Raw genomic sequence first — 14,365 nt, 5'->3', positions numbered from 1 at the left:
CTCTCTGACACATCAGTCAGTCTTGATTAAAAAACAGGCTTACAAATTGCTGGCAATACATCACAGTTTTGACCCCACAAAACTTACAAATTTAGTTGTTATGATCTTGGGAAAAATGTTTATATTTGCTAGAGAAAGTAAATCTGTAAAAAGATGAAGAAAATGATCTGTAGAAAGTGCTTGACTATATTAATGGATAAGCTAAACTTTGTTTCCTTTTGTAGCAACTAGTTTTAATTTCTCATGTCTTTGTATGATTAAAAAGAGACAAAAAATCCTATTTAAGCATTTTATGCAGGGGAATGCATAGTGGAATCTTTATTTTAATCTGCTGCATCTATATGCATAGATCTGACAAGCTCAGCATGACTGAAGTAGCCCATGCATGAAGTATAGTAAATCTTATGAAAATCGCTGCCTTTTCTGATTCATTAATAATTAATCTGTTCATTTTGGGAAATGCAAAGTCTTTCCTATGTGAGAAGGAACAAAATTAGGTGGTGGACTGTGATCACCTTGTCCTGTCCAAGTCACAGTCTGTATCAGGACAAAGCCACTGGATAAATAAAAATATCTCAGTTCTAGATCTAGAATTACCATAATCTTTGTCCATCCTGTACTTCATGCACCCAGACCACTCTAAATCCAGACCATACCATTGTTTAGGTCCTGATTACAAGGTATTACATACACATGGGTATATATATTTACACACATATAAAAACGTGTGTGTACACATGTGCCCAGGTGTGCAATGTATATATAATATACAATCATGGATAAAATTCTATCACATAAACTAAAGTTATTCTGGAAATACACTTCAAAAATTTCTACTTTATTTAAATGGAAAAAAATTTAGGTATGATATCTCTTCACAGACAAGAATTTGTCTCATTTGGGACACAAGTTGTATTCTCCTTTGTACTTACAGTTGAAGGCAGCAACATTGGAAGAAACAGATGGGCTGAGTCTATTAAGACATCATGGCTCCATGGCTGGTGTCACAGCTAAAGTGTTAGGGGGTTTTGACAATGGGATTGCCTAAGCACCAGGCATGCTGTCAGCAGATGGGACTCCCCTTTCTCAGAGAGGAAGGAGAGCCTTTGCTCAGGAGCAGCGGGTCTCATTGCCAGAGCTTCATCCAAGCTGTGATGGGGAAGGGACACAATATCAGGCTTGTCTGTGGCAAGGCAATTGGCCTCATTTAACCATGTTTTGAGAAATCTCTCTCATCCCCTAAAATTTTTGACTGTTTCGTATCTTCAGCCAAATATGATAGAGGTTCTTTTAAAGACAGTTAAATTTCTTCAAGTTTATGAAAATATTCAGGTAGGAAAAAGAAATTTGTAAGTATGCCAGACAGAAAATATGGCAGCATGATCTCATCTTACTGGATGCTGCAGATCTATACCAGGCACATATGTTATAAATGGTCCAACCACATAAAAAATGGTCAGTGAGACTTGTACTTTATGGGACTCCCAAGGTGCAAGACTTTAGGAAATTTGATTTCACTAATTCTCATGTTCCAAGCAGTGTGGCAGTTAAAATCATAAACTAAAAATAAAATGGAATGAAGCTTATAGTTAATGCTTCTAATTCACTGGAATCTAAAGGTAATGTAGACCTGAAAAATACTTTCATTTCTCTGGATCTGGTAGCCCACCATAAAGCAAATGGTACTAATGGTGGCAGAACATATGTGGAAAAGAAACCCAGAACTATTTTCTTAATAAATGAATAATGCTTCTAAGAAATAATAAATAGGCATAAAATGCAACTTTTAATCTTCATTTTCTTGCACAAAATGTTCAGTCCATCATCTCTTTCACTTACATTTTTATGAAAAAAGGGGTGACTTTTCCCACACTTTCAACTAGCAGTCACGATTTATATGCATACAAACAATTTGGTTTTCTTTAAGGAGATTACTGTGTATTTGATGAACTTTAAGTTTCAGAAAAAGGAATTTCACTCCACTATATTTCACAGGATATACATTTTCTGTTAAATACTTTTCTTGAATATGCAGATGCTAGTCTGAACTGAGTAGTTTATATATGAACCTCAATTTTATTGAATTAGATTTCAAAATTTATGTAACCCTTCATGAGGCAATGTTTCCTCTTAGTGCATTGGAAGAAGTCAGTGAGAGGGAGTTTCCATGATAAGGAAAACTGACAAACTTGATAAGAGACCGTAGAGAGAACTTTGTTGAAGTATTTCTATTGGTTCACTCACAGCAGGACACTTCCGAGAAATGGATGCTTTTAGTGGAATTACAAAGTGCACTTAATGCAATCCAACACACAACAAGAATTTCACTGGTAAAATGCAAGGAGCAAAGAATAATAGAGGTTATGTTTGCTGACTGTGATTTTTCCTACTGTTTTTCAGCTGTAATGAAAGTATATGAAGATTTTTTCCTTTACAAAGAGGGAATATATCGACACTCCCAGAAAGCAGGATCTAAATGGAAAACTCATTCAGTCAAACTCCTTGGGTGAGTAAAGCACATTCTTTTACCTTTTTTCTCTGCCAGTCATGAGTGTAATAAAATGTCAATGACCAGTCTGTAAACCAAAGACTTGACTGTCACAGATGGAACACTGCTAGCTCCCAACATAAGACTGATGTTTCATTTTTGCCTTGTCTATGAATTTTAGAGAGTACTGAAAAGAGGTGTAGACCCATCATCTCTTAATCTATTCTTATATTTGTTCAAAACCATCAAATATAATGTTTGTAGAATAAACCATTTAACCCCCATATATATATATATAGTTAAAACCCACATACACACACACACACATTTTAATATATATATATACACCATATAAAAATACTTGGTAGGGTATTCACAAATATTCCAAGTTGTGAACAAAGTTGATATCATTTTCTTCAAATATGCCACCAAACAGAATGCAAATAGAAACATGAAAATTGACAGTGACCTCCCACTCAAATGGCATAGTTAGGGGTCTAGGCTTTCTGTGCCCTGAATAGAAACCAACTGCTGCTGAGATGCTGCTGATTTTATTTGGAAAACTGCTTCAGAATCATGTGTGTAGTACACTAGTGGATTTCCTCTCAAATGTAGACCAGGCCACTATGTTAAGAAGACAAGTGTCTAATAATGCCTATGCTTGAATTACTGAACACACCACAAGGCTTTATTCTTTGCCATGGAGGGAATATACAAGGATGAATTTTTATTAAATCAATGAGTGAATACACAGAAAAATTACTGCAGAATCTCAAGAAAATATTTTATCGGTGGTCTAGAATATCATATAAGTAATGATTCCATGTGTGCTAGGAAAATTACTGAGAGTATTTACAACAAGTATTTCAAGAACATAAAATTGCAAAATAAGGTTAATTTTGTGCTTGTGATCTTAGTGAAGAAATCTTCATGAAGGGCATAGAAGCAAAGAGATGCAGCAGGCTTATGCCAGATCATCTTTGATACTGCTGCAAAAAGTATTGACTTGGACAAATAAAGGAAAAACTCCCAGCCATATGATTATAGAGAATATTGTGCAGCAATGAAAAAGAGAAACTGGAATTTAGTGTAGAAAAATGGGGCACTAAATTAGGAAAATACATTTATGGAGGACAGATGGTAAGTGTTGATTTTTGTATCTGTATTTAAGGTAACAGCTGTGAGAAACCAATAACATTAGACAGTAAAATGTGCAGTGCAATTTGAATACTTTAGCTCTGGAATGAGCTGCTGTGAGGCTGTAAGTTCAGGTGCTGGGAGGGCTGTGAAGTGTGCTTGGTGCAAGCATAGGGTGATGACAACTCTTCCCTAAGACAAGCTGCTCCACATTTGTGCAGAATAACCTACCCAGATGAGTGATTATGCAAGAATAGCACCAGGGGATAAAGTGATGGCTGAGGAGGGAGAGAGGAGGAGATAACTAAAGTGCCAACCATATGTACCAACCATATGAAGCTCAACAGGGGAAAGTGCAAGATTCTGCACCTGAGATGGGGCAACCCTGGATGTACAGACAGACTGGGAAATGAGATGCTGGAAAGCAGTGCCACAGGAAAGGACCTGGGGAAGCTGGCTGATTGAAAGTTGAATATGACTGAGCAGTGCCCTGGCCAGGAAGGCCAACCCTGGGGGTTATCAGGCTCAGCATTGCCAGCTGGGCAAGGGAGGGGATTGTCCCTCTCTGCTCTGAACTGGGGCAGCCTCACTTCAAGTGCTGGGGGCAATTTTGGGCACTGCAATATAAGAAAGATATTAAACTATTAGAGGGCGACAAAAATTGGAGGGCCCTTCTCAAGGTGAAGGGCCTTGAGAAGAAGCTGCATGAGGAGCAGCTGAGGTCACTTGGTCTGTTCAGCCTGGAGGAGACTGAGGGGAGACCTCACAGCAGTTACAGCTCCTTGTGAGGGAAGGAGGAGGAGCAGACACTGATCTCTTCTCTGTGGTGAAAAGTGACAGAATCCAAGGGAATGGCCTGAAGTTGTGCCAGGGAAGTTTATGATGGATATTAAAAAGAGATTATTCATCCAGAAGATGGTTGGGCACTGGAACAGCTCCCCAGGGTGAGTTAAAGAGAGAGACTGAACTCTGCACAGCCTGACAGAATTCAAGAAGCATTTGGACAATGCTCTTGGGTACATGGTGTGACTCTTGGGGTGTTCTGTTCAGGGCCAGGAGTTGGACTCAATGATCCTTGTGGGTCCCTTGCTAGTCAGGATATTCTATGATTCTGTATTTCCACGCTGAAGTGGATGCTGATTTAAATGGGAACTGACAGGCTGTGCAAAGAAAATATAGCAAGGGACCCTTAGGCAACCCTTAGGCAAGGGACCACTATGAGCAAAATCTGAACACCTTGACTAAGACACAGGACTGTGTTGAATGGTCACTAGTGAACACTGAGAAGGAGGAAAGACAAGTGATCTGATGTACTGAAAAAGAACTTAAGTGAAGGGAAAAGAAGAAAACTGAAGATGACATTATATATGAAACCCCGGACTTGTTCAGAGTTCAATATGGGGGAATGCATTTTCTTACTAACTCATTTATTTAATTTGAATATTCCTGAAATATCCAATGGATCCAACAGTATAAAGATATACCAATCCTGAAATTGTCTAAGGCACAAATGTTGAAATGTTGTGGCCTCCAAAGTTGTGCCATATAAAATACTTGCAGACCTGTTTAACTGTAAAAATTGAATTAGATCTTGACAAGTTGGAGGCTGTTGGAGCCTTAAGCTAGGTGCTTCTAGAATGATAAATCCAACCATAAAATGTGATTCTGCATCATGAACTTTAAACCATTTCATTGTATAGATTCTAATGTCTTCAGGATTAAGCCATCACTTTTTAATATAATTTATTAGTTTCAATGAATTTGAATGCAAAATATGTGTTGTGGGTGTAAGCTCTTTGTCACTCATATATAGCTTGGAAGCAAAAGAAAATGTAGACTCCTTGACCTCAATAAAAAAACTCATGGGAATCTCATCATAGTTGTACTTCAGATAAAAATACGGATGAATATTTGCATTTTGCTTAGCTGAGATGGCTCCTGGGGAGACAAAAAGGAGCAGAGACATGCTGATAGATAGGATAAAATATGCAGGTTTTTTGTGGGTTGAAGTTTATTGTAGGCTTATTTTTACTTATAATCCCTTCCATAAAAGACATTCAATACTTGTAAAAGACAGCCATAATAATGACAGACCCTATTAAACTGATATTTGTAATATCTCAGAAACATTTTTGAAAATGCCTTAAATTGCTCATGAATTGTGCAACATATAAGGCAAAGGAGTGATAAAATGCAAATACATTTCGGTGATGCTTGCAAGAGCTATTTGTACAAAACCAGAAATGCACATACAAACTGCTCAATTGATCATTGGACCAGAAGGATTTTAAATGTTTAGACTGGCTTCCCTTGTTCTGCAAAGGGGAAATTGAAAGTTATTCTGCATCAAAGGTTTATTTATAAAATCAGCTGTGACAAGACTGGGAGTCTATCTCCCAGTGCGGTACTGTGAGGTACTGTGGGACCTCAGGCTCAGGGAGAGAATATGAAAAGACAGAATAGCATGGAAGGAGGAGAGAAAAGCGTGGAAGAGCCAGGTGGAGGCTGTTGTGGGTAGCAGAGTGTTTGGGTTTGGTCACAGTCTCTCTAGTGAAATACGGCTTTCAGTTATCTGAAGGCAGGACGGACAGACCCACTGATACTTGAAGAGAACAGGGTCTCAGGCAGTTTCTGTGTCTATTCTAGACACAGGGAGATAAGCAGAAGAAGTGAGTAATGGAGACTGGAATACATAACAGCTAAGTTTTTACGTAGTAAACTTAAATTCCTATGCCTCTGCATGTTTCCTTTATCTTTTATAGATATTCATCTGCTCTAGCTCAAGTATCTAAAGGTGAGCTGAATTGCTTCGTTGGATCTGATTTCTCCTTTTAGACTATAATAAAATCTGTGGGATAACATCACACTTAAATAGCTAAAATGAAAAATTCTAGATTAGATTACAGAAATCCCACATGGAATGACATCTTAAAGTTGCTTAAAACCAAAATGACTGGTGCATAATATTCATAGTAAGACAGTATTTTCAGAATCTTGCATATGTATGTGTTTATGTCCATACATGCATTCATGGATCCATACATCCACAATTACAGCTCTTAATGACACCAGAATGAAAATCAGTTAAAGAGGCACAACAAAACTGCAAATGGCAAGTGGGACTAAAGAGGACAAACTATTAGTTTGATAATTTTCATTTTTCATTGGCACTCTCCTATTTAAAGAAGATTGATGGCTGAAAAATGACATACAAAACTGTCATTTTTATCTCCAGGTCTCTTAATGAAAAAGGACTAAATTCACATCAAAGATGAACTCGGTGGTAGATTTCTTTCAGATCTGTACATTTAAGCTAGGATTTCTTATCAAACTTGTCATATTTGTTCTCTACTAGACTCTCTGTAATTTTTTTGTTGTTGTTGTTGTTGTTGTTGGTTGGTTGGCTGGGTTTTTAAATTTTATTTTCTCTTCTTTCTAGTCTTCTGGCTTTCTTAGTTCCATCTAGAAAAAGAAATGTAATGTCTATAGGAAAAGAAAACCTGGGGCAGATTTGTTGGTATAAAATACCATAGTCTGTTTGGTAAGGAAAGTACAGCTCAGTGAAGGAAGTACATTGGATGGATTAGCTGTGGTCCTAGTTCAAAAAAATATCTTTTCAAATTTAGTGAAGTACCCATCCTGTATGTTTGCAGCTTGTTCAGACAAATCTCTCTCAGATTTTTATTTCTGAATCACTTTAGTATCAGTGCCAAGCTACAATACATGATCCATGTATGCTTTTTTTCGCATTTTTTTTCCAAAAATTATTTATGCGAAAAAACATATCCAAACCTCACTAAGAAGCTGCAACTGCTGAAGCCATGACACTGAAAAATCCAGGCAGGTCTCAAAAGCCCATGTCTTTGGCTGCAGTTAAATCTATGGACTATCACTTTAACGCTTGGAGGAAACAAAAAAATGTGATTAAAAGCCTTGATAATCTTTCATGAACAAGATAGATTTTCAACGCTTGGAAGGAGCTCAGAATGACAAAAGGCTTTAATAAGAGGACACTGAGATGTACATTAGCTGGAAACACATTTCCCCTCTATTTTAATTAGCAATTCACGGAAAGATTTAAATGGAATAATGCAGCAGATTAAGTGGCTTGGCCAACTACTAAACTGAAACTTCTATGCCCTGAAAAAACATTGGATGAATGTTTAACACAAAAAGCCATACTAATGGAGATAAAATTGATATGTGAGGCGAAGAGCTTGTGGTTTAATGTTGAGGAGACAGCCAGACAGAGCAACAACATTCTGAGATTTAATACATAATTAAATGATGCACCTATCCAAAGTCCAAAGTCTTGACTACTGTTAGTGATATCTGGGGTTTTGGCTTTGGAGACTGTTTTTCTCTATATTTTTCTCTTAGTTGCCCTCACTCGATCTTACGCTCAAAATAACTACAAACAAGTAACATCTTAAACCTCCAAAAGTCATAACCCAAACTGTTTTGTTCCTGAATAAAGAAACCTGGGCTTGAGTTCCTTCTTCTTTCATGGGGAAAAAATAATTACTTTTTCACTGTCAGACAGTCAACATCTGGTATTAAAGTTAAAAATTAAACAGCAACACTCACACATTTTATAGCAAAGAGAAATACATGAGGAGATCATGGGGAAAAGATACAGTGTCTGATGATTCATGCAGTTAAATCTATGAGAGTATCTCTCATACAATTCATTACAATTCAGTAGATCTGTGGGATCTGTGGCATCTGTGGGAGCTCACTGGCTCAATTTGACTCACCTCTCATGCTGAAAAGTCCGTGCAAAACTACAATGTCAAATTCCAGCAACCACTTTCTAAGAAGCTTTTTCTTGTGGTGAACATAAGTTAGTGACCCTAACCCTCTTATTTTTAATACAAGATTAAGAATTAAACTTTTATCCAATTGAGTAGATAAAATTGCTAATTTTTGAAGTGTACTAGGCTGTTGTGATCCAGCACTAAGAATAGGACATGACCCACAATACTTACAACTTTTTTCTCTGGTAGCATTATGATAGTTATACAATCAAATCCAGGAAGAAACTGAGATGAGAAGTTTTTAGACTGCATATATTTATGTCCAGCAAGCAGTTTAAATCCTTGGTTAATGCAAAGCATTGACTTCTACTAATAACAACTAATCTGCAGAAATTAGCTTGAGATCTAAAACCTGCCATTCCTCTTTATTTTTAAGGCCATATTTGTTTTCTGTTCATACCTTCAGTCTTAAGGAGACAGTTTGTATAATATTATTTAGCACAATCTTCAGAAATCTTCACTGTATTTGCTGTTAAGAGCATTTTACCTACAAAAGTGAGTGTAAGCACCCTTGAACCTAGTTTCTGTTATCTGCCAAAACACCTTAGTTTTGAAGCCACTGCTGATAACCCTTTTTCTTGTGTTAAGTTATATTTCCCATTTTTTATAATTTTATTTGATGATTAATTATCAGCTTACATTTTTTCCTGATAGCTTTCTTTATGCTTTCCTTGTGAAGTCTACATAAATTTTAGAGGTGTAGTTTATTGAAAAACAAACTGGGAAATGTTCAGATAAAACCAATTTCCATTCTCTGTAATACTACTGAAACAGTCCCTGTATTCTAGTTTTTACCTGTCAGGCAGAGTTGTGTATTCAGGGCTTGCTCCTACAGAGTTAATGTCAAGGGAAAGTTTTTACTGAAAAGGACAGCTAAGGTGCCTCTACTATATAAAATTGGACAAAATTATGAAAATCATTTTATATGAGACCACAAGAACTCATCCTTTTATCTGAAAGAGCAACAGAATTCTTTTCACAGAGTCACTTGGAGCAGGTTTCCTTGGAGTAAATGGAAACACATTGCTTACTTTTTTTCCTGAAGGGGATTAAATGTGGTTTTGTGAAATTACTTTTTTTAATTCAAGGTTATTTTTGATTGAAAATTGTGATAGTTTCTTTTGGAAAAGCTAAGTGGAGTATATCTCACAGAATATTTTTGCAGGAGAGAAGAAAACTCCCTTTCAAAAGTAATTTTCAGTAATTGATAAACAGATCTTCTTAATGATTTCTTAAAATCTCTTCTTTTTCTTCTAAATAAAAACAGGAAGTTTGGATATGAAATAGTGTCATGGTTTAAGCCCAGTAGGAAATTAAGCAGTCACTCTCTCAACAGCTTCTCTCCCCCCACACACCCCAGTGGAATGGGGGATAAAATCAAAGTAAAACTTGTAGATTGAGATAAGAACAGTTTAATAATCAAAAATAATGTAAAATACAATGATAATGGCAAGTGATAACAAAAAGAGAAAAAGAAGTGCTGTATGATGCAGTTGCTCACCCCCTGCTGACTGACATCAGAACCCCTTTCCTGAACCCAGTTTGGACGTGTTTCTGGTAACTTCCTGGGGGAAGTTTATATACAGGGCATGAGTTCTGGGGTGTGGAATATCCTTTTGGTCACTTCCAGCCACCTGTCCCAGCTAGGGTCCCTCCTAGTTTATTTTGCATTTCTCTTCACTGGTAAAGCATGAGACAAAAGGATAAAAAAGTCCTTACTTAGCAAAACCCGAAAAATCAGTGTGTTATCAAAATCACTCTCATTCCAAATTCATATCACAGTACTGTAACAACTACTGAGACCCTCTACTCTAGTGGAAACCAGGTCATAAGGGATGTTGTCCAAGAATGTGTCACTTTTAAATTTTGGTTTTGAAGATTTTGAGGGACCGATCAACAATTTCTCTGAGCTGCTGCTCTGCAGGGAAGATGATCTGGAATTCTATCTAGAGTAAGCTGGATGCAGCCATCACTACCTCCACTGGAAGTTGAAGTTCAAGTAGGGGATGTAGAAGGGTAGAAGGGGAGCAGTGGGGCGACCACCAAAATATATCAGGGGAGTCTGTTCTGTCTTCTCTTTACCCACCCTTTGCAGAGAAGATAACAAATATCTGCCCTGAGCCTTCTTTCCTGAAGGCTGTACAAAGCCAGCTCCCTCAGCCTCTCCCCATACATCATGTGCTCCAAACATCTCAGTGGGCTCCTGCTGGTCTCTTTGCAGCCTGTTTATGCCTTTCCTGTGTGGGGAAGCTCAAGACTGGGCACTGGACACAGAATGGCAGTCCCAAAAACAAGGAAATCCATCACTTCTCCTGAGCTGCTGGCTGCACACTATATTTTAATTTACTTCAATTCAGAGTATTTGATGAATACCCATAGGCACTGATTAATGAGAAAGCAGCTCTTCTTTCCAAACTGTAAATAAAATGCATATCTCAAGTGCCTATGTATCTACGATGACACAAACCCTGGGAAACTAAATTAATGGATATGTTAGAGTCAAGAATAAAAAAAAGTTTCCTTTTCTATCATGGCTTATAAATCTTCTTTTATTTAGAAACATTTCTAAGAATCAATTAATTCCTGTCAATGTATGAAACTAGAAGTTGACTCTTTTAGAAAATAACAAATATTAGAAAAACATTTAATCACAGGAATGTGACCCTGTGAGATATCGTCATACTCAAGCAAGCAGGAGAAATTATGTGTAGTACGAAATGCAGGAGTACATGAATTTCAATTCAAGGCAATTTTCTGTCTGTGAGACTAATGTAAATATTGGACTTTCACATTACAGCTGATGTATTTTTTTAGTAAAATGGCCATGAGTAAAGAAGTAAATCTGAATCTGATATGAAATTCAAAAGCCTACAACTTTTTTTAAAAAAATATATAATCATGACAGATTGTATCTGAAATATTTGGTGAAGAAACGGCAATTATTGAAAATCCCTGAACATTCATGTGGAAATGAAAAGAAAATGCATCATGAGGCCTCTTTAAAAGAAAAATAATTGCATGCCAGGCTCATCATGGCAAATATTGTTTTTATGATTCCTTGAATTTAATCATCAGTAGCTACAATTTGTTCTTGCAAATACAATCCACACTTCATCTCTCTGCTAGTCACCAATTTATCTTCCTTTCCTTTTTCCCCTTGTCTGAAAGCACAGGTATTCCATGTGAATGATGGTTCACTGTTAACCAAGGAGAGTTGATGTCACTGTTGCTGCTCAAACAAAAGGATGACAGAAAAATCCTATTTTCCCCATTCACAGTGTGGGATTTCTCATCATATTTTTGCTGGTTGCCTTTGAAAAGGCTGGAGCACTGCAAATACAGCTCAAACAGGCAGTGTTGATGGGATATACACCAGTAAACACCCTGTCAATGGCATTTGATATATCCTAGGATTAATTTCACACTGGAGAAAACCATCTAAAAGTTCACATCTTTGGTTTTCTGTTTATTTGTGCCCTTTCATAGGCACCCAAGAATGATGAGCTCTGAATAGTAACTAGACAAGTTACTTGTATAAATTAAAAACAAGACAGAGCTCTTTAAGCTCCAGCAGAAAACCCATGTGGACTTAACTACCTAAGGTGTGCAGTGCAATTCTTGCTCACTGAAATACATCCAGGTGGTTGGGTTGGAACTTCTTCCCTGTGTATAAAGTGGGACCTAAAAATCAGAGTACTAAGCAGTTCAGCTACAGCTATACCTCTGTGAAAATCCTATCACTTGGCAGGTGGGGAAAATTTCTGGTATGATTTCACAGATATTTCCACAAAAGTTAGTATGCCCTCAAAGATGACAAAATCACCAACATCCACCCCCTGTCCCTTGCAATGAAACAGATTAGGCTGTCAGCAGTCCAATTTAATCTGAGAAAAGCTAGGAATATTTTCAGTCCTAACTCACCAGCTATTTCTGTAAAGGTGCTGGATGAGACTTCTACCAAAAATGTTGCTAGGCATCTTCAGTTGATTTGAAGAAATATGCTCACAATAGTTTCAATATTTCTACACAGTTCAGTTTGGCAGGCAAGCTCTCCAGAAGAGAGATTCTGTCAATGAAAACAGGTTTTTGCAATGAAAAACTAAAACTAGACTTGTGTTAACTTTTTGTAATAACTAATGGCAATTTGACTTGCGGTTAGCAAGTCAGCAGGTAACCTCACTTGAATCATCAGAGTTTGCTACTCAGGATTTGTTCTGACACTGATAATGATTACAGCTAATGCTTGTATTTTCTGACTGCTTGTTTCATCAAAATACCATTCTTTTCTAAAAGGTGGGGAGCATTACCTGACAAAAATGGACAGAAACAGAAATTTTGGGTAAGTGAATACTTTGAACAGTGTTTTGAAGCAGATGAAAAAATATCTCAACAGCAGAGATCACGTAAAATCTACTTCTTTACTCTCTCTCTATTGATTTTTTTCCTTCACCTTAAAGTGTCCTACATAATTCTATTCCCTCTCTGGCAACTTTTATCATGCTGACTCTCGAACTATTGCATCACCTACCTCAATTTCAAAGCCTGCTTCATCCCACCTATACCTGTGGTTTTTCCTACACTGCCTTTTCTGTTTCAAATCTTATTCAATTTTTCAAATGGTATTAAAATTTCTATGAAAAGTCAGTTCTTTTTGATGTCTGCAAATGAAAGTCAGTAAAATTAATCAATAGTAATTGTTAAAATATTTGGAAAAGACAAATTTTCTGTTTGAACAGTGTTGGAAATTGTTATCCAGCCATCAGAATAAGCCCCCAAAACTAAAACCAATCAAACTAAGAACATTTCTTTTAAGCCATTTAGAATAAGTTAAATTTTATCACTTGGACTATGACTAACAGCTCATCCCATTATTCCTGTGTTCATCTGAAGGTACTTTGGTGTTTACACAGCAGGGCTTATGGTAGGTATTTCACTGGTATCAAAGGCAAAACCTACTGAGACTTTATGAGAAAATAAGTTTCTTAATATGTCAATCAATAACTACCTGAATAAAACATCATTCTTTAAAACTCATTTGATATATATATATATATATATATATATCTTTGGTGCATCTCTGACAGGTTAGTTGGAATTCTGACCATTGTTGTTTCAATAACCACTTTCAGCAGTAAATAGTTGAATATTCATGTAATGATTTCTGCTTCAATGTATCAAACTGTCTTGTAGAAATACTATTCCATTTTTACTAACCCTGATTTTGGAACTGAAATTTTGATCAAACTGAAAAAGGAACAAATTATTCGAAATCAGAAAAAGACACATGCTAATTCTCAGTGCACTCAATCTGAGAGACTCTATTCCTTAAAGAGGAAGTTAACACAAAAGATTAATTTTGCATTTTACACTCTGCATTTTAAAATAATATTTTAAAATTAAAATAGATAATTTTTTCTGTTTTGTTTACTTTTAGATTGCTGCAAATTCCTGGGGAAAATCTTGGGGAGAAAATGGTTATTTCAGGATTCTTCGTGGACAAAATGAGTGTGATATTGAGAAGCTGATTTTAGCTACTTTGGGACAACCATAGTTTATCTGTACCATACTCTGCTTGATGTATCTATTCTTTCCATCGTTGTTTATTGAGTCTTTATGGGGGAAAAAATGACGACTTCTCTCTCAGTTACCTTTCTAATAGCCCTCATGAGGTCTTCCTGACTTGAACACACTGCAGACATCATAGCACACTTGGATCTCATCAGGTACAAAAAACCCTTTAGACTAAAAGCATGTTACATCCAGGACTACTGAAAACCTTGATGTCTCACCGAGCAGGAAGTTCCCTCCTCATTGAACAATGCCTGAAAAAAATGGAGTTACAGTGTTAGCATTAATCTCTTTACAATATATATACCCTGACCAGAAATTACTTCAGAAATATTAGGTGCTCTTCCAAACAAAA

General features: G+C 36.7%; 1 protein-coding gene across 1 annotated transcript in view; it reads left to right on the top strand.

Annotated features, from left to right (window-relative positions):
- TINAG (tubulointerstitial nephritis antigen) overlaps nucleotides 1-13,993 on the top strand; it is a 38,032-nt gene extending 24,039 nt beyond the window's left edge. Inside the window, exons 9-11 of the mRNA XM_054630520.2 lie at nucleotides 2,401-2,506; nucleotides 12,736-12,781; nucleotides 13,877-13,993. Coding sequence (XP_054486495.2) covers nucleotides 2,401-2,506; nucleotides 12,736-12,781; nucleotides 13,877-13,993 — 269 coding nt within the window. The remainder of the gene's footprint in view (nucleotides 1-2,400; nucleotides 2,507-12,735; nucleotides 12,782-13,876) is intronic.
- Nucleotides 13,994-14,365: the final 372 nt, after the last annotated feature.

This window comes from Agelaius phoeniceus, chromosome 3, assembly GCF_051311805.1.
Source record: "Agelaius phoeniceus isolate bAgePho1 chromosome 3, bAgePho1.hap1, whole genome shotgun sequence".
NCBI lineage: Eukaryota > Metazoa > Chordata > Aves > Passeriformes > Icteridae > Agelaius > Agelaius phoeniceus.
The sequence above is the reverse complement of the archived record's forward strand: the minus strand, read 5'-3'. Positions and strand labels throughout refer to the sequence as shown.